At 44.9% G+C, this 21,252-nt stretch overlaps 1 protein-coding gene and 1 long non-coding RNA gene across 3 annotated transcripts; both read left to right on the top strand.

The window, feature by feature from the left end:
• The first annotated feature begins 1,239 nt into the window (after nt 1-1,239).
• On the top strand, nt 1,240-5,101 carry LOC780696 (serine/arginine-rich splicing factor RS2Z32). 2 transcript variants are annotated; one of them, XM_044600132.1, is made up of 8 exons: nt 1,305-1,407; nt 2,369-2,478; nt 3,321-3,441; nt 3,540-3,579; nt 3,703-3,798; nt 3,914-4,116; nt 4,236-4,319; nt 4,411-5,101. In XM_044600132.1, exons 2-8 carry the CDS (start codon nt 2,472-2,474, stop codon nt 4,880-4,882), a joined length of 1,023 nt encoding a protein of 340 aa, XP_044456067.1. In that variant the 5' UTR covers nt 1,305-1,407; nt 2,369-2,471; the 3' UTR covers nt 4,883-5,101. The 2 variants fall into 2 exon arrangements, with proteins under 2 accessions (XP_044456074.1, XP_044456067.1); XM_044600139.1 differs by lacking the exon at nt 3,321-3,441 and having other exon boundaries at nt 1,240-1,407.
• Nucleotides 5,102-18,179: 13,078 nt separating this feature from the next.
• Nucleotides 18,180-20,392, top strand: LOC123082749 (uncharacterized). The gene is made up of 3 exons (XR_006439116.1): nt 18,180-18,652; nt 18,744-18,796; nt 19,388-20,392. It is a non-coding gene; the product is annotated as an uncharacterized lncRNA (long non-coding RNA).
• The last annotated feature ends 860 nt before the right edge of the window (nt 20,393-21,252 follow it).

Raw genomic sequence — 21,252 nt, forward strand, 5'->3', positions numbered from 1 at the left:
GTTTCATGTCATTTGGACTTCGTTTGATACTCCTGTAAAGCCAAAATCAAGCAAAAAAACAACATCTGACACTTGGTAGTAAGTTAATAGGTTAGTCCAAAAAATGATATATAATTGCATATAATTGTTTCACCTTGCATGCTTAGTATGAATTTAGGGTACCGGATATGATGTACATGACTCTGGACACATCGATTCGAGGGTTGATTGTCAGTGTCAGCGGACGTTCCCGGACGCGTACGTGGATGTAGGGTTGGTATGTTTGGCTATAGATACTCTAAAGGAGCTCTACATGATGGAATGATCTTAAACTTGTAAGAATAACCTAAGAAATCTTCAATACGTCGCGCAGTCCTTGTCTTGTTTTCTTTCTTGGATGTTTTTTTAACACAATAGCGATGCAAGCGCTCGTATATATGTGTATATACTCACCTTTATAAATGCACGCGCGCACACACACTATCTCTATGAACACCCCCGAGAGACTGAGCCGGTATATCATCTTGAGATTTATAAAGTCATCATAAGCACCTCATAGTCGACAGATCGTCTCCTCCCACTAAACGCACACCGCCGAAAATCATGAAATAAATCCTGAAAATGCGAGCACCACACTTAAATTCTGATGGATTAGAGATACTACTGTCCTCCTAACCATTCAACCATATGTTGGTTTGATTCTAGGATGGATGGTTGTTGCTCGTTCACAAACTCGTTCGTAGGACAACGTTGTATATAACCAACTTCTCTTTCCATTTCTTTTATAATACTCTCTTCGTCCAAAAATAAATGTCTTATGCATATTCTCAAAGAAAAAACCTTCAATATGTTGAGCTTAAAGCTACCTCTATATCCACTGAAAGCAATCCGAAAACGATCACCAAAACGGTGGAGCATGATGTCTGCTCCAAATGTAAGTTTAATGTTTGTGGTCTTAGCATTGCCGTAAATAAAATTTCTAAAACACAGATGTTTGAAGAAGTAATTTCGTTCTAGTGACGTTTGAGTCATTTTGGTAGAGTTTGAGTCACTTTCATTTTTGTTTTTGTAGAAATGTCCAGTAAAGCATAGAAGTGACTTCCACTGAAACCAGAGTTCGTTTCAGTCCACCGGAGTGGACAACATCTCTATACCCGAAACCAGTATCGGAGGCGTAAACCTGGGGAGTGCGCGTCCGCGAGGGACACGTCGGCCCGGCCGAATCCCGCCCGTCCATCAAGCCCGTCGGCGATCCCGTCCGTCCGCACACGCCCGCGGCGCCGGTTAAATCCCTCCACCCCCACCGCACCGCTTCTACTGGTTTCCAGAACTCTCTCCTGCCGTCCTCCTTATCTCCAGGCCGGACGAGCCCGCAGCCGCAGCGTCCGACCTAGGGTTCTGCGCCGCCGCCGCCCCCCTGCTCCCGAGGTTCGAGATCTCCTCCCCCCCCCCCCCCCCCCCCCCCCCCCCCCTCTAATCTCGCTAGCGCTCATTCGTTCGTGGGAACCCCTGGCTCCGCGCGATCGTGGTGGTGTTTCCGCGCTTCATCCCGTGGGGTTTGTAGCCTGGGTTGCGTGCACCGATCCGCGGGGGATTTTTGGAGTTTCGGCTGGGGATTTTTCGGATATCGGTCGGATCTAGCTGGATCGCCTGTTGGCGAGAGACGGAGGTAGGTTGCTTGGGTCCGTCCTGCTGTGATTCGTGGGAGAATTGGAGATTCGCGTACGGTTCTGATTCTCGCCTGTGAGATTCCCTCTATGGAGGTGGATAGGTTAGGGCAATTTTGTTTTGTGCGGAAGCGCGAACTTGAGTTTTACATGAGAGCCGTATACTAGAAATAGTTAGATCATGTAATCTTGCCTATATAGATGTTTCAACTGTCTCTCCTCCCAAGGGGAGAGTGGGTACTGGGTAGTTGGCAAATAATATTTAAACTGGTCAGACATATCAAATGGAGTCAGTAGAAAGACTTCATTTTATCATGTAAACAGGATGTGATGTTGGTTATATAATCTTGGTTATGTAGATAATTCTGATTTTATATCTTGCTGGAATCTCCATCCCTAAAAGTACATGATAGTGGTATTGGAGTGTATCAAGTGCTTTTGTGGTGTGTTTTATTCTCTTACTGATTCAGTACAAGAAGAGAAGAATAATTAGAACAGTTACCTCAATTCAAAAGTAAATGAGATGAATGGTTAATAAAAACTATATTACAGAATCAGAGTTATTTTGGAATGTGGATACTTGAACTTAAAGTCATGAGATTTGTCTTTTGCAACTGCTTTTCCCTGAGTAGCCTTTGCCAGGTTATTTAATTTATTGGTTTTATGCTTGTCATATTTGTTAATTGCGGAAGGGACTGATGGAGTGTTTTCTTAATTTTCAGGAGATGCCTCGTTATGATGATCGTTATGGAAATGCACGCTTGTATGTTGGTAGATTGTCCTCCCGTACTCGTTCGCGTGACCTAGAATATCTTTTCAGCAAATATGGAAGGTAATGACAATACTGCACATTAAGAGTTTGGCAAAAGCTTTCTGGTGTAACAGACTTTTTTTTACAAGCTTTCCAACTTTTTTTTGTGAGGGCACAAGCTTTCAACATGTGAATATGGTTCTGCACAAATTCGAATGTGCTTTTCTAGGGTTGTGAATCACCATTATTGGACTAGTGCTTGTTAGAATAGTTGACACCGTAAGTACTTAGGCCCAGTTCTTTTGACAGTTTATAATGGCATAAGCCGCTCCCTCCCAGCTTATTCTAGAATCGCCCCTCCTCAGTTTATTCTAAAGCCTCCCCCAAATTGTTTTGGGGCTTCTAAGCTAGGTAAGGTTTAATTAGTTTAGAAGCCCCCAAAAATTTTAGGGTTGGCATCTAGAATAAGCTGGGGAGGGGGCAGATTATTTTGGCAGCCACCAAAAATAACTGGGCTTTAGTATAGTTTAAATTTGGTCAAATAATTTAGGCTGTTCGTTTCTTAAACTTTTTGAACTGTAAGGTGCATGTCTTCTGCTATATAGAGTGAACCAGTCAGTGTTCTTGGATTTCTTCCTGCCCTTGTTTTTCCTGGGTGGTTTATACAAGCTGGGTTCACCAGTAGTCTTTTCAAGCTAGTTTTTGGTGTTATCTGTTATTTCTCCATGTATGCTGTGAAATTGGACTCCCAGGTCCTGTGTGTTTGAATGGTCTTGTTTGAGTGTTTTTTGGTTTATAGCAGCTGTTGGGTACCCTATTGGTGTTTCCAAACTAGTGTTTGGTGTTCTCTGTTATTTCATCTGTATGCTGTAGATGTTTGACTCCCAGGTCTTGTGTGCTTAACTTAAATGATCTTGTTGAAGGTTTTTCCGTTTTTAACACAATCCGGAAGGTATGTGGTGGAAGGGTGCCCTTGGTGGAATTGGTGGCCATTGTTCCAAAGTTTGTGGAGGACTTTGGCGAAGGGTGCCCTTGGTGCTTGGTGTAATGTTATTGACTGTTTTAGTGGAAGTTACAAGATGGTGATGCATTTGAGTACTTAAGTCCTGACGGCTTACTGTTTGTGGCAACCGTTTGCGCAGAATACGGGAAGTGGAATTGAAGCGCGACTATGCATTCATTGTATGTGAATTTTACTCTCCTCAACCTTATTTATGCTCTTTAAAGTTGTTAGCATACTTAAGACCTATTTTGTTCACATATGAGGTACACTGTTTGTTTTGCCTGTTCTTGTCTATCTAACAGGAATACAGTGATCCTCGTGATGCTGATGAGGCCCGATACAACCTAGATGGCAGGGATGTTGATGGGAGCCGCATTATTGTTGAGTTTGCTAAAGGGGTAAGTTGCCATTTGGGCAGTCCACTTTGTGGGCATAATGATAATGGTATTTTTTTGTCCTTTATGAAGCTACTAGAAACTTTGTTGTGTCATCCCTTACGGTTTATGTGTTCAGGTTCCACGTGGTTCTGGTGGTTCACGAGAACGTGAATATGTGGGAAGAGGGCCTCCTCCAGGAACAGGCCGTTGTTTCAACTGTGGTATTGATGGTCATTGGGCCAGGGACTGCAAAGCTGGTGACTGGAAGAACAAATGCTACCGCTGTGGAGAAAGGGGCCATATTGAAAGAAATTGCCAGAATAGCCCGAGGAGTCTCAGGTATGGATTTATAAATTTGTTAACCTCCATCGCGATACTCTAAATGGCCTGAAATGTTCTTCTATCTCAGTACATGAGAGTTCTTATTTAATCTTTTGTTAATGGATATGTTTTATTAGGCGTGAGAGAAGCTATTCACGGTCCCCATCTCCACGTCGTGGACGGGCTCGCAGTCGGAGCTACAGCAGAAGCCGTAGTTACAGGTATGCTGAGCAACCCACCTGCAACTCTTGGGCTTTTTACTCAATAGTTCTGTTTTCTATTCTGTTTTCTCATATTTCCTCCTGCAATCAGCCGATCTAGGTCCAGATCCTATTCTGAATCTCCCAGAGGGCGCCGCACAGAGCGTGATGAGAGGAGATCAAGGAGCATTAGCTACAGCAGGAGCCCCAGGCGATCACTCTCCCCAGGAGGCAAGGAAATGGATCGCAGCCCCACACCTGATCGCAGTCGGAGCCCCAGGCGATCCATCTCACCTGTAGCAAAGGATAATGGTGATAGCCCTCGGGGCAGGGAGACAAGCAGGAGCCCATCTGATGGCTACCGTAGCCCTGTGGCCAATGGGCGCAGCCCAAGAAGCCCTGTTAACAATGGCAGTCCCAGTCCTACCAGAGACAACAGGGCCAGTCCAAGCCCGAGGGGCAACAACGGTAGCCCTAGTCCTAAGGGCAATGGCAACGGTGGCAGCCCAAGTCCAAGGGGCAATGGTGACGACGATGGACGTCGAGGCTCAGGCTCACCTAGAGGAAGAAGCGTGTCTCCATGAAACATGGAACCATTTTCCAGTTTCTGCTCGCTACATGTGGTTGTGACAGTACATTTCAAGTTTAAGACGTTTGTCAGTGAATTTCCTATCTGTTTGCTGAACCTGTTATTTAGTTCCTGGACGCCTCGAAGGTTTGTTACTCTGGTTGTTATGTTGTGCGTAATGGATTGATAATACTAGTATTAATTAGCAATATGAATATATGGTATCACTCTGACAGCCTGTGGTTGAGGTTCGTCTCTGTTTGGAGTCACCGAAAAGTCCTGATGAGTAGCAAAGAGCGACGTGCAAACGCCTAAATCACGCACTGGACTGAACATATTTCATTTCACAACTGTGCATCTTAGAATTCATTACCGCCCCTCGCATTTATACCTCCCAAAATGCATTATCGTCCCTTCTGGGCACGGACAATGGTGTTATTTTAGGAGCGTCACAAATAAATGTTAAGTTGGGGAAGAAAAAAAATCATAAGGAAGGCTGGTCTTCTTTTATTTAATGGATGATTTCTTAGTATAATATGTCTCATCACGCTTTTATAATAGCTAGTTATTGAAAATAAATAACTGCTACACACGACACAGTATGGGACGATATTTGGACGATGCAGCACATCAAGCCGTTGATGTGTTGAGCAAAACTGGGTAGCACGGTTGAAACCTTCAACGTGTGGAGTTCGGCCGGCAATCGTCTGCATAGTACTCCCTTCGTTCTTAAATATTTATTTTTTTTAGAGATTTCAATAAGTAACTATATACGGAACAAAATGAGTGAATTTACACTCTAAAATATATATTTGTATGTGGTAGTCTATTTGAAATCTCTAAAAAGATAAATATATAAAAACGGAGGGAGTATTTGGTTGAAGATAAAATTAAGAGACAACTATTCATGCTTTTATTGCCATCTTTAAATTACATGCAATATTTAAGATTAGACTGATTTATCAACCATTGTACATGTCTTTAGAATGAATTATCGCAGCTCACATCATTCAGATCCAACATCATGATGGTGATGGATTGCGAGCTTGTTCTGTGTGGGATGATACTCTAGTCGAGATTGCTTTACCAATTTGTCAATTGCGATCTTCAAAGCTTGGTATGGCGAGGATGTTTGCATGTGTCATTGTTCTTTGTTGTTTATTCAGTGCAATTTTCAAGCTCTTTTAGTGGTCGTTCTATGCCCAGTTGTCTATTTATTATCGTTCCACTGCTCCTTCGTGCAAAGTAGGCGGGTCCCGCCGGTACCATCATTGCCATCAGGAAAGCCCTCCTCGATTGCGAGAAGCCTTCTAGTTAGCGCTTCAATTGAGAGCGTGCCCCATTTCACCAAGGTTTCGATGGAGATGACCATCTACGAGTACCTCGCCGGCACAATGCGCGGGAATTTTCCGTTAGCTCTTCAATTGAGAGTGTGCTCCAGTCCACCAAGGTTTCGATGGAGATGGCCATCTGTGAGTACCTCGCCGACATGACGCACAGGAATTTTCTGGTAGCTCTTCAATTGAGAGCGTGCCTAAGTCCACCAAGGTTTCGATGGAGATGGCCATCTGCGAGTACCTCGCTGGCACGACGTGCGGGATTTTTCTCACCGCGCGCTCGCTGGCGATCTCGTCTCTGAGCACCTTATTGACACCAGATTTTGGCATGGTTGAAAACATAATTAAGAAGGCCTCAAATGGACAAGTGCTCAAATTGAGAAAGTTCCGTATCGTCAAAAGGAGAAATTTTCATATTTGGGCCATAGCCATCTGGTCTCATCTCTAAGGCCGAAGTTGTGTTTGAAGTACTCAAATTTTATATTTAGAACACTATTCGGCCTATTACGCCCCCAAGATGGCCTCATATGAGAAAAGTTCCTATACAGATTGTCTTCGTCTCGTCGAAACGATCGATTTTTATATAAGAAATGTCTTAATCGAAGTTCGTATGCAAAAGTTACGGCCAAAAATGCGTGGCTGCATCAGGATGGCCGGACACTCCGGGAATGATCATCCGGGTTTTGGATTTCTCCGAGGATGGCCGGACTCCGGGGATGTTTGTCCGGGTTTTGGATTTTTTTGCTGCAGGCTTCGGAAAACAGACGAAAACTCCCTCAAGATGACCTCTGATCAAAATACGTTCAACATAAAAGTTGTTCGTCTCGTCGAAACGGTCAAGATTGCTTTTGGGCTTGTTTCCATCCGAGATCGTTTACCACCACAAAAAAGACCCGCAAGGTGTAGCCAGTTTAAACCGAACAGTTTTGGAAAGTTCGGACAAAACCAATCCGAATTTGACTAGGGTTTTGGACGTGAATCCAAGCCTTTTTCTTGCACGGGAAGTCCAGCCGCCTCTTATATATCTAAGGGGTGACGGCCGATTGAACAACACACAATCGATCAAATCATCTACCACTTTTTCTCTTTTATCTTTTCTCCCTAACCCTATTTCTTCTTCTTCCTCGTTCTTCGTTTGTTCTTCTTGTTGCAGGGCGGCGAACTTCGAGGCCCTAGGGGCGATCATGTCGACCTAGGGCAGCCCATAGCCGCCGCGCGCCCTGACGGGGTCCCTCCCGGGCGTGTGGGGTTTCGAGTCCTCAAAAGCACCCGCCGGATTGTCTTGCGTACCGCGCTTCCGGACGGGTCTCCTTCGACGCGAGCTGCGGTGCATCACCCTCGGCGTTGGAGGTGCACGGTGATGTATTCGTGTGCGAACACACTTTTTGGCGACTCCGCTGGGGAGCGAAGCTTTGAACGGTCTCCAGCCCGTTCTTGCTACGAAGAGATCGTCATCTAGGGTTTGCAATCTACAAAGGTAATATGAATACCCAATTCCCTACTGTAGATGCAAATAATTCATATGGTGTTACTAGATTGTTCAATGAGTATACTCTATCGGCCAGCCCTAGTTTGTTCAATCATGCATCTAATTACGTGCATAGGCCGATTCAAAGTAATTTACATGCTTTAACTTTTTATGATACTAGTAACATGCATCATATGTATCCCAACTCTCATGCATCGGCAACCCCACAAATTGTTATGCCGATGAACAACATGGTGAGTTTGGTTAATAAATTTGAAACACCTCATGTTAGGATTTCCAATGCCATGCAAGAAAGTGTTTCACCCTTTTATTCATCGGCAAGTAATGTGCAATATACTAATCCAACCATGCCGATGAACGAGAGAATTGGCCATGCTACTACTAGCTATTCGGCCAGTTATGCCCAACCGTCATATGCTACACCTCATGACAATAATTTTTCAGCACCATACACAACTGTCGATGTTCATAATTCGGCTTCCGACCTTCCTGGTCATAGCCGAATGAATGTAAATTTTACAGGAGCGGCTGTGCCCAATATTGTAGAAGATGAGGTAGTGGTGGCTGCATTGAAGAGTTTAGCCCAAAATAAGAGGATTAGTGCTCTTTGCCTTGAACACCATGAAAAGGGGCTATTTCCTGATTATGCCGCAATAAAAGTTAGAGTTTTGCAAGAAGATGAATCTTTGCCAATTGATAAAATTGGCGAGCAAAAATATGGTTTTACAACAATGCATATGCCTTCACCTAGTACTACATCATATTATACACCCCCACTATTGCAAAATTTCGGCAACAACCATGTGTCATTGCCGAAAGAATCTAAAAGCATTGGGGGGCAATTGTATCCGGAGTGGGCTGAAATTGAGAAAAAGCTTAAAGCCAACTTTGTCGCTCGCCGTCAGAAACAAATAGAAAAAGAATTGGCTCAGATAAAAAAAGGATGATTTGGAACTTGAAACTGCTTCGGTTGAAAAAGCCAAATCAAGTAGTATATATTCTGAATCCATCAAATCCAAAGAGGCAAGCCTTATTCAGAAAGGGCATGGCAAGCATAGCAAAACAACCGTGCTTGATTTTTCTGAAGTTAATGGAACCTACTTCTTGCCCTATGAGTTCCGTGCCGTAGAAATTGACAAGCCTTAAGGACAAGAGCAAGTGGCTAAACAAAGTTCGGCTGATAAGGATCTTCAAGGTAATGATTCACGAAATAAAGAAAAATATGATGAAGAGGCGTTGGGGAGCCACCCAAAGATGAAGCAAGATATTGTTCAAGCCACACCACTATCATGCTCTCCCAACATATTTGAAGAGGTATGTTCAGCAAGTAATTTACCTATTTTTAGATTTGGTCAAAACTTTATTGTTAATGCATCCATCAGAAAAATCTTCTTAAGTAATTTTGAAAGACCAATGAAGAAGGGTAATTTACTTGTTAGCAATAAAATTGTTATGAAACATATCGGTCAACCCATTGCGCCATTTATAAAGACCGACAATGACTTATTGTTACAGCCAAAGCTTTCCCCATTGCTTTATATAATGTTCATATCTAGTTGGGTAGCTTTGCTTATTTCGTACTTGGCTTGCACTTGGTCTCAACTGAGACATGTATGTTCTAAATATCTTCGTTTCAGAAATTTAAAGCCAAGGTTAAATTCTATTGAGAAAACCGATGCTAATATAATATCTTATCGAAAGACATCGGAGATAGAGTGGGAAACACAATGCATAGCCGAATGGGGTGATGCAAAATCCGAACCGTTCGTTTGCTTAACTCCAAAGCCGTTCTCACAAGAAGATCGGCTAGAAAATAAAAAATTACCTTCAATTCCAATATGTGTGATCAAATCTTTGATTTGTTGTTGAGAAATAATTATATTAGAATTCTTGATCACCATGTTGAGCCATCTGTCCAGGGACGAATGTATTGTAAGTTGCATGATTCGTCCAAGCATAATTTTGAGGATTGCGACATGTTTCGTCAAATAATTAAATCGGCCATTGATAAAGGACGATTGAAATTGGTTGAGACATCAAGAGATGACCAGTCTATTCTGATTGGTCCCGATGGCAGAAAGTTTTTGCATTGGCTGCTTCAAGCCGATCAACTTAAAGAGAAGGTAAAAACTGCAGGTGATGAGACCAAGCTTTCAAGTAAAAAAGTTGTTGAAGAGCATAATGAACATAATCTTGAGGACGAGAGTTTCATCGAAGCTACAATGAAGACGCCAAGGACTAAGGGGCAGCAAGCAAATCCAATGATCGACGAAAGCAAACCAAAAGAAAACAATGACCGAAATAAGCGCAAGTGTAAGAGATCAAAAATCTCCTTCGCTGAACTATTGGATAAATATCAAAAGAAGAGTGAAGAGAAGAATACTTATCGGCCAAATCATGCAAAGAAACCAAAATCACCCCCAAGGCGCAAATATGAGGATTGATATTGGCAAAGTAAGAATTTCTGATGTAGACCGAAACTCAATGTGAGGTCCGATCCGTTGTTGCGGCCCGACCTTTCACGACACTCCACCTTGAGCAGCAGTAGCCTCTCACCCGCGCACACGATATGCACGAAATAGAGGGTTTGAACCTTACGGCCCAGCACGAGAAAATCAATCTCGACGATGATACTCACGCGCAAAAACAATTTCTACAAAGAAATCGCAACACAGAGGTTTTCTAAAGATTCCTCCAAAACTTGATACGGGTGTCTACCCTGAAAAACACATCGTGTCTATTTCATATAAAAATAACCTCCCTTACATTGAACGCATCATGGCTTTATATAATAGCCGACCATCTAACTTGCCTTGAAAAGCAAACTGACCTTCTATCTCTAACTCAAATAAAATCTGGACTCTCCTAAAATATAAACGTAATTGCCTTTTACATCTCGGCAGTTTCTTTTTATTGCTAAAACTAACAAACCGACTCATACTGTATACACATAAAATTAGGTGCGTCATCTCCATGCCATACTTGAGCTGCGGGTCTGGTGGACCCCATCCCTGATCGCACAAGGAAAATAATCTTCACCATTTAAACCTGCTGACCTGCACCTCTAGCTCCGGCGGCCTTAATCGTGAGAAATAATAGCAGCTTATGATTCCGTGATTAATCTCAAGGAAACAAATCTCCTGGACGTGTATAACTTGGACATGTTTCGGATGTAGCAACCAAAAGAAATAACCAGATTGATGCACACCTTGATCAAACATGCTAGTGTAATCCTTCTTTCCATGTACACACATGTATCTCTCCCCATGTAATGCATCCACGTCCAACATCTTATTTTCCTCTTTCTTAAGCGAGTGCGTCTCCGCCAATACCATAGTATGCATGCATGTAACTTCAACTAATTTTGCAATCTTTTCCGTGTACTGTTTATCAACGCTAGTATAGTTTGGCACATATACATCATTAACAGTAACTAATGGAGCAATGATAACTTGATCCTGGTGGGTAGCTTGTACATCGTCATTGTCGTTGGTCCGACTATATGCGAAACTGGTCGTATCAATTTTAATGCAACATATTCATATCATTATTTTGGGCCGCCAATGCCAATGTCGTGGATGCCTCCCTATACTCATGTAGATTCATATCCATCACGGGACAGGTACGATACAAGGGCACATTCTCCATCTTATTTTAAACCATCTCACCAATATTATGCAGCTCCGAGAAGATCAACATTTGAACAATCACATGTTAAAGACCGTTTCAATCATAAAGAATCGGTCCAGAGCTCAAGGAAGAAGAAAGAGGTGGTCAACCAAGTTTATCGTGTTAAAAGAGATGGTCGTAAGAGTGCAACTCCAGATTTGATCTCAAATGAAAAAGAGCCAATTAAAGTGTTGACATTGGCTACAAAAGGCAAAAAAATGAAGCAACCAATTGATAAAAAATCAGAGTGCCAAATCTAAAGAAAAAAAGTTGAGGGTGCACAAGGCCAAAAAGGAATTGCCATTGGTCAAAATAGAATCACAGCCGAGATGCCCGCTCGGCTTATCGTATTGGCAAAAGAAGAAATTATAAAAACTTAGTGCACAAGAACTTGAAAAAAGGAGCACGGCATGGGTTCCCAAGAGGAGCAGTCAAAATAAAAATGATGTGCAACCTTCTATTGCAACAACTGTTACAAAAGTGAAGAAAGAGAAGAATGAAAGCAACAAACAATTAAGCCGAAGGTGCGCATCACAATATCAAAATCTTCGGTTAGCACATCATCCATATTCTTCAACCATACCATTCATCCATAGGTATGATCAATTACCCTCCATGGATACAACATAATTTTCTATATCATGACAGGGTATTACCAAATCACTATACATTTGGTTAGTTACATTTTGGTTGCTAATATAAAGGGGCCGAAATATTTTATTGCTATTTCATTTGTTTATTTCGGCTATACATACTTTGGTGGGTGAATTCTACATGGACCTCATGGTAATGGCCGATAGTTATCTATTGCCCTAAGAATATGTCAAAGCATGGCCGATGTAGTATCCTGACATCGTCCTTAGTTCAATTGGAGACCAAAACAAAGTACATGTTCATTGATATTGTCCTAGTCTTTCTAGTACCATGGAGGTTACTTTTGATGGTTAAAATTGTAGGAATGGCCAAGGTGTTGGTATTGTTTATATATCTCCTTATGGTGCTATTTTGTGAAGCCTCATGCCGCTTAAAATATTTATGCACAAATGATCAAAGCCGAATATGCATTGTCATTTGGATTGGAGCTTTGCCTTGCTATATGTGCTATACATATTGAGGCTTCCGGTGATTCGTTGTTAGTAGTGCAACAAATATCCGAGGATTATCAATGTTTTGACGAATCACTTATAGTTTATCTTTTGGTATGTCTAGATGCAAGATTTACCTTGGGTTGCTTTAAAATTGTTCATATATCTAGACATGACAATTCGAAAGAGTTGGCACAGCAAGCATCCGGCTACTATGTTAACCATGATGTATTGCATTTCTATCAATAGCCGATGCTAGGTCTTGTCAACATAGGTAAGGCCGAACCGAAGCCCACCGCTTCGGCCACTAATAAAACTTTTATGCAGGCAAAGTAAGTATTAGAGGAAGTTCATTCTTGATTATATGCAAAATCCTCTCTAAAGGGTGAACAATATGGTTCGGAGGATGGTTTTGATCTATGAAACCTTATCACCGGATTGTTATAAAAGTTGAGAAGTTTTCACCCAAGTTTGCATCGAAATGTTCAAACAAGCAATGGCTGATATATACTTATCACCCTAAGTACATGCAAATGGCCGATGGAGTGTTGACATCGTCCTTAGAAAAAGCTATGCAGAAGTTATTTTTCGGCACACAAGCTTTGCTGAAAAACAGGGAGGCATGTGTTGACATCAAATTTTGGCATGGTTGAAAACATAATTAAGAAGGCCTCAAATGGACAAGTGCCCAAAGTGAGAAAGTTCCGTATCGTCAAAATAAGAAACTTTCATATTTGGGACATAGCCATCCAGTCTCATCTCTAAGGCCGATGTTGTGTTTGAAATACTCAAATTTTATATTCAAAACACTATTTGGCCTATTACGCCCCCAAGATGGCCTCATAGGAGAAAAGTTCCTACATAGATTGTCTTCGTCTCGTCGAAACGATCAATTTTTATATAAGAAACATCTTAATCGGAGTTCGTATGCAAAAGTTACGGCTGAAAATGCGTGGCTGCATCAGGATGGCCGGACACTCCGGGAATGATCATCCGGGTTTTGGATTTCTCCGAGGATGGCCGGACACTCCGGGGATGTTTGTCCGGGTTTTGGATTTTTTTGTCGCAGGCTTCGGAAAACAGCCGAAAACTCCCTCAAGATGACCTCTGATCAAAACACGTTCAACATGAAAGTTGTTCGTCTCGTCGAAACGGTCAAGATTGCTTTTGGGCTCGTTTCCATCTGAGATTGTTTACCACAACAAAAAAGACCCGCAAGGTGCAGCCAGTTTAAACCGAACAGTTTTGGAAAGTTCGGACAAAACCAATCCGAATTTGACTAGGGTTTTGGACGTGAATCCAAGCCTTTTCTTTGCACGGGAAGTCCAGCTTCCTCTTATATATCTAAAGGGTGACGGCCGATTGAACAACACACAATCGATCAAATCATCTACCACTTTTTATCTTTTATCTTTTCTCCCTAACCCTAGTTCTTCTTCTTCCTCGTTCTTCGTCTGTTCTTCTTGTTGCAGGGCGGCGAACCTCGAGGCCCTAGGGGCGATCAGGTCGACCTAGGGCAGCCCATAGCCGCCGCACGCCCGGACGGGGTCCCTCCCGGGCGTGTGGGGTTTCGGGTCCACAAAAGCACCCACCGGATTGTCTTGCGTATCGCGTTTCCGGACGGATCTCCTTCGACGGGAGCTGCGGTGCATTACCCTCGACGTTGGAGGTACACGATGACGTGTTCATGTGCGAACACACCTGCAGTTTAGTCACGACCCAGGAAAGTGGAGCGCAAAGTCCTTGATAGACTCACCGTCCTTGAAAGCCATGTTATCAATCCCCGACGCAGTTTATGTGCCTTGGCCTCCCTGGCGAGCTCGACGACGACGCGAATTGTGCGCACTATGTTCGATGACGCGCAACATCTCCGGTGGAACGGGTTGCAGGATCACCGCGAGGGCATTCCTTCACCCCCAATCGGATCTGACGTCGTGCTTCATGGGATCCCAGATCCCTTGCGCCTACATTTTGACGCGCATCAAGATCGGCCACCTAGTGTAGCATGTCTGGGTGAGCATTGGGTACGATGAAGAGGCGACGTGCTCCTTCATCGTGTGCTGCACGATCTGCATCTCCGTGCCACACCTCATCCTGCTCCATATGCGGCTCAGAGCATCTTCAGCCGTTGGTCCCCCCCAGGAGGCGCTAAAAATCGCCCTTAGGGGCGCACCGGCGCAAAACGCGCGCTGGGGGTGTGATGTCACCCAGTCGCGGCATCCACGGAATTTTTTGAACGGCACAAACATGGCTCAAATTCAACCATTCTCGGCGAGTTCATACATATTTCGGCGATTTCAAACCAAATTCAACCAAACACGGCACAGACACGCCCATTCATACGTATTTAAAATATTTTACAAAAAGAAAAAACACACTACTAGGCCCGCCCGCCGTCTCGCTCGCCTCGCCGCTCCTCGCCGGCCGCCGCCCTTGCAGTTCTACATGCCGAGGAGGCTGTAGAACCGCGTGTAGTCGCCGCCGCCTCCGCCGTGGCCGCCGTCTCTGCTGCAACCCTCCCCCGGTTGGCGCGGCGGGTTGGAAGGTCCGGCGGCGTTCTCGTCATCGTCGCTGTCGAGGATCACGACGCCGTGCTCGTCCTTGCGCCCACGCTTGTGGGCGGCGATCTCCTCCAGGGCCCGGGTCTGCTGGGCCATCTCGGTCTGGAGGTAGTCGTCGCGCGCCCACCGTAGGGCGTCCGCGTCGGAGAAGCCGCGCCGGGCTATCTCCTCGTACTCCGGGGGTGGCCTCGAGCTGCTCGCGTGACAGCGACGGAAGTACGGCTCCCAGAGCGGGCTGTCGGGGACGTAGCGTGGCCCCTCCCTCGCCGTCCACGGCAGAGAGGCGCGGATACGCGCGATCTTCGCACGCCGCGCCGCCCCGGTGGGCGGTGGTGGCACCGGGACCCCGCCGGCGCTGATTCTCCACGCCCCGGGCACCCGCATGTCCGGCGGGACCGGGTACTCGGCCTCGAAGAGGAGCCGAGCTTCGTCCTCGTGAAGGTGGCGGCGACCGAAGCCGTTCGCCGCCGCGCCGTCGCTTGGGAATCGTTCGGCCAGTTTTTTGGACTGGGATGGCGAGGGAAGAGGGAGGAAGGGGAGAGAGGGCGCGTCGGCGGTGGAGACTCTGTGCGTGCCACCAGCGTGCTGGGGTCGGCTTATATAGGCGGAGGCCGCGCGAGCACGCGTGGCCGCCTCGTCTACGCGTGGCATGCGCGGGGACACGCGTCGTCACGCCTTCACTGCGCCGCCCGTGAGGCATCAATGGCGGAGGCTGACCGGCGCGGCAGCGCGCGACAGCTTTTGCATTGATTTGCCGCGGGAAACGAGGCGATGAGGACGACGAAGCGGCGAGAAGCGAGACGAGTCGTTGGCAAGGAGGGCCTGCGGCTCTTTCGCGCCAAAAACGATTCGCTCGGCGCTCCCGAGCGCACCGGGTTTGGGTTGGGTCCGCCGGTGAAAATTGGGCCCTTGAGGGCGCTACTGGATCGATTTTTTGGCGCCGGCAACCGAAAAGTCGCCTGGGGGGCCTTGTTGGGGGCGCGGCTGGAGATGCTCTCACAACCCATAGTCGCAGCGGAGTGCCCGACGCGGTGCCCCGCGCCACTGCCGCCTCCGCTGGGTTCTACCATCATAGGCCATGGCCCCTGGACCTAGCTCGAGGCTCTGATGCCATGTGTTGTTGCCGACAATGACCACCAGTGTTTAGGCAGAGAGAAAAGAGTGAGAGAGATTATAGGGTTTTCATGATATGTCAAAGTAACTTCTTTTCTTCTACCCGCTTTCTTATTTGTACTTCGATTAGAAAAGGAAAAAAACCTGCCTAAGCCAAGCCTATTATTCTGCGGTCACTGCATGCACTTAACGCGATCACCGCGTCATGCCATCCCATGACTTCCCGAATTTGACCTTATCTATTTGGCATGTGGGACCCGTAGTTCGTGGGCCATGTGAAAGTGCATCTAATCCATTGGGTGGTTTTGGTAATTCATGTCAACATATATAGATGAAAGTAAACTCCTCAAAATAGGGAAGTATTGGATCAAGCCTCAAGACTCATCCTTTCTATATTTAAGTGATCAAATATCACCTTGAGTCCATAGGTATGTTGATACTATTAAAAGGGGATGAGGTTGACAAGATGAGTTCATTGCGCAAAGTGCTCAGAGATCAAAAACATTATTTACTTTCACAATGCCCACTATATCAACCCTAGACTCCACTCGGAACCACCGAACATAATCCAATTAGAGTCGCCGATCAAATCAGATATAGCCATTGTCCCAAACCCAAGTTGATTCGGTCTCATCAAGATTTTCATTCGGACTCACGGAAGTCACCGTGCCAATCTTATGTTACCAACTGAAATTCGTTCGGAATATCTCATCAGCTTCAATCGGTGTCACTGATGTGTTCATAGTGTCGACGTCATTGGAGCCACCAATCTATTTCACCCGGTGTGACCGAGCTATCAAAATTTTCCACCTTTTGTATATATCAGTCTGACCGAGTCATTTCAGTCGGTCTCACCAATGTGTGGAAAAGTGTGTGCATCAGTCAGATTTCTGGTCATCGCTATATATACCCCCACCCACTCCATCAGTGTCTCTCGAAGCAAACCCAACTCTTATCCATTTTTCTGAGAGAGAGAGCTCCAGCTCCTTGTGTTGATTTCATTGGGATTCCACTTCAACCATCAATCCTTTGTGATTTAGTCACCTCATTGCTTTCCACCTAAACCTCTCCTACCAAAGCCAGAAATATGTGGAAGTGTTTGAGTGTTGAGGAGATTATATTTTGAAGCACAAGAGCAACGAGTTCATCATAAACAATAACATCTATTACCTTTTGCAGTGTGGTGCCTCCTAGATCGACAATGTATGCTTGGATGTCTCCAACTATTGTGGAGAAGCCAAGAAGTTCGTGAAGATCTACCCTAGTGATGTCAGTCCTTCGTGGGCATAAGCCATGGTGGGACATGTGAGGTTTCTCATTCGTGGACCCTCATGGGTGTGAGCTCTTCGTGGGCTCGGTTCCTCCATGGATCTTGCAACCAAGATCTTCACGATCTTAGATCTTTCATGGATCGAAGCCTCCATCAACGTGGATGCACGATAACATCATATATCGGAACGACGGGTCAAAATCTTCACCGTGTCAACTTGTGTTTGCGGTTCTCTCAAACTCTACTCTACTCTGTACTTTACTTGCACTTGCATGTCCGTACTTTCTGCTGCCTATACTCTAGACTTGCATGTGTATGGCACTCTTATATTGCTTAGCGAAGTTCAAATCTGCCAAGAGCTAAAATTGAAAAAATAGTTCTTTAGTTTTTGCTAGTAGTCTATTCATCCCCCTCTAGACATACTTCTGATCCTACATTGTGTCTATTAGTGGCCGTGACTAGGAGGGTGCTCGTTGCGTGCGTTTTTCAGTAGGATCGCTCGTGCCACTGTATGTGAGTTCGGTGCCCCGTAGAGGGCATTCTTGGGATTTCGCATAGCCTCACGCCACGTGGCTTCTACGAATTCGTTGCTTCATCCCCAACAGTGAGACACCTAGGTTTTTTCTCGTCCAGTCTTTCTTTTGATTTGCCCTCCACCGCCTGTTCTCTCCACTGACCCCGGCGAGCTCCGACTGCCTGCCCTGCCGCCCCTACTGGCTACTGGTACAAGGACGCATCTGCCCCCTTCGCTGATACATCGTACCCTTTAGCTGTTAGGGTCTCGCGCGACCAACCAACCACCCGCCTTGAGGAGGAGGTGGAGGAAGATCAACGACTCACTACGTCGCCACCCCGTGTCCTCGCTGGCAAATCGGGAGCCGTGGTATTGAAGAGGCTCCTGGAAGCAAGGTAATCTCCTCTCTTATCCCCTCCCCTAGTCAGTTCGTGAGCTGCTGCTCCTCACGTCTCTACTTCGAAGTGACGACGTTGCTCCAGTCGAAGTGTCGAGAGGCCTCTCCAACTCCCATAGACTGCGTCCTTGAGAATTGAGATACACCACCTGCCAGCCAGCTTGCCATATCTCGCTTCTCTTTGTTTTCTCTCTCGATCTGCTCGGTTCTGGGCTCTGCATCCTCTTGTGTGTTTCTGCCAGATGCTCTACTGTCTCATCGGGCTGGTGAGGTCGCCGGTGTCGGCCATGCTGCCGCAGCTCAGGTCACGACTCTTCGTTACCTGGGGCGTCCTCTCGAGCTTTCCCCGAGGTGTAGTGTTGCCCTATGGTTTATGTGTATGTTCTTCTTATTGCTGCGTACCTAATCCTTTGCCTCCTCTGTTTTTTGGTTGGCTTTGCAGACCAGGACATACGTTCTAGAGAGCTCCTTCATCATCAGTTGGTCCATCACGAGGTATGTAACTTCACTAAGATCATGCATGCTCCTTGTAAGCTAGGGATTATAGTTCTTCAGATTAACTAAATTCAAGCCACGAGACACCACTTTTGCTCTTAGAATAATGCAATGCAAGGATGATTCTGACATATGGATGTTGCTATTCAAAAGTTGAATTTCAAGATACTCGTGGCAGGAATTTCCCACAAGTGTTGTGGTTTAATTCACTATACTGCTAGTATTACACGAGGAAGGCGTGCATCATCGGGGTGGTGCTGAGTGAACTACAAGTCAACGGCTATATTATGTGTGCATTATGTACTATTGTATATTTTTCAATCATGCACTCTGTTCTCTTAATGATTAACTGCAAACTAGACGAATCAGGGCAATAATGCTCATGTACTAGAACAGAACACTAGAAACTTGAATGGAAAGAACCTTTAGAGAAAGGGATTACTTAGAAATTATGCTACGTATTGTCGCTATAACTCTTATAGGTTACCAAAGTAGTGATATATGATCCACAATATCTTAAAATGCGTTGATTTTGATTATCTCATCAGTTGATTGATATGAACGAATGGTAAATTTTGTAGCTTTTTATAGTTGTGGTGCAGGGCTGCATGCTACATTTGTGACTGAGAGGGCAACGCCATGGAGGCTGAGGAGGAGACCAGAGAGGCACGACATCGAGGTGGAGGGAGCCATGATCGCCGGTATTGACAACATGGTCACTTTATCTGATTGGTTGGCTTGGTCACTCTCTCGCTTCTCCAATCGTGCCCCCGATGGCATGGGAGACGATATGAACTACAAGGTTTCATCTGGACAAGGGAGGCGATTTGGAAGTGTCGTAGACGATGTTGTAGGTGCTAGGGTTCGGCTTTGCTTGCACTTAGAAATCTTTTTCATACATTGGACTAAGATCAAATGCCAATCATGCATGACCATAGTTGGGTAGTTTCAACGTCTTCAGACTTGATGTGTCTATGCAGATGAATTGGACATTTCCTCGTGCGAAATCAAGCGCCATTGTCTTTTCATCCGTTCAACCAACCCTGCCATCAAGTATTATGTTTGTGAGATGAAAAGACACTTGTCGCTCCCGGGCAAAGGATGGTAAGGACTTAAAATATGCATCGTCTTACAAATGGTAATGACTTAAAATATGCATCATCTTATAAATACTATCGTAATACCCGACCATGACCGATGCATGTTTCCTTTTCCAGTATTTCTCCTACCTCTTTACAAAAGACAATATCAAGGACCATCTTAATGAACCAGTTAAGGACATGATGATCAGTGCTAAGAGACAAGTTTGAATGATGATGTGTATGGATACGAGGGCCATAATAACAACCAATTCGTCAGACTTTGTCAAGGCGGCAGGGATCAAAGAATATCAGTTATGCGTCTTTGCCTTCAAGATTAAAAGGGGGAAACCATTGACATTATCTGTACGTTTTAAAAGGTTATGGTACAAAATCACAAGTGCATTGTCTATGCAAAAACCATTTTGTTGTCACCTATCTCACGAACTATTCGCATTAGGTTCATATGGAATGGTACCCATGGAGTTAATCGACAAGGTAGTTGAACCAAGCTATATATTAGTATGCCTAACTATGACTTTGTAGTTTTACCGTCTCCATTGGCACCGTGTCTGGCTTTTGCTCACTTATGTTCCCGCTCTTAGTACTGAACTTAATATCAGGTAATTAGCTTTTCTAATCTCTTGACCAGATGATGCTTGCATTTTGGATGGATTATAATCCCATAATTGTGTTGTGCTCGATGATGTCTTGCTTCTGGTAGGGAGTGAATGTTTCTTCTTCTCTCGAACCAGAAAATCAGTTTTCATGTTGAATACATGTGCTAAACTTGCCTTCCTACTAACGCATCATACTGTTTGATTTTTACTCTCTTGGCCACGTCTTTGGGATGAGCACCCCTACGGCAAGGCACCTTATTGATCTAGTATCATGATTCACGTGACACAAGATGTGGTCACAACTGATCTAGTAAGTGGACGTAGAACGTAAATCATAATCCAGAGTTTCTTTCCAGATTAATAATTGCATGGCAACCAACGAGCTGGTTTGAATTTGGTGGACTCCAATATCTCAAAGGAAACAAGATAGACCGTAAAACTGTTTCCTAATAGGAACATATGCATATCAATGTAATATCAAGCTTCATCTCCGCCATCCAGCCACGGTATATATAGAGTGTGAGTTGATCATTCGATTACGATGGGATGTTTACAGTCGCTGGTGATGAATGAGCTGAATGAGTAGCATCAATCTATGAATTCAGTTCACCCGTTTCTTGCTGATGAATGATGATGGTGAGACTTGCGTGGGCCAAGACCAAGTCCACAAGATATGTTTGAGCTGAAATCACCACATCCTTAAACAGATTGACTAGGGAGTTTGTTATGGTATGATGATTGATTAGGGAGTTATGAT

This window comes from Triticum aestivum, chromosome 1A (genome assembly GCF_018294505.1).
Source record: "Triticum aestivum cultivar Chinese Spring chromosome 1A, IWGSC CS RefSeq v2.1, whole genome shotgun sequence".
Taxonomy (NCBI): domain Eukaryota; kingdom Viridiplantae; phylum Streptophyta; class Magnoliopsida; order Poales; family Poaceae; genus Triticum; species Triticum aestivum.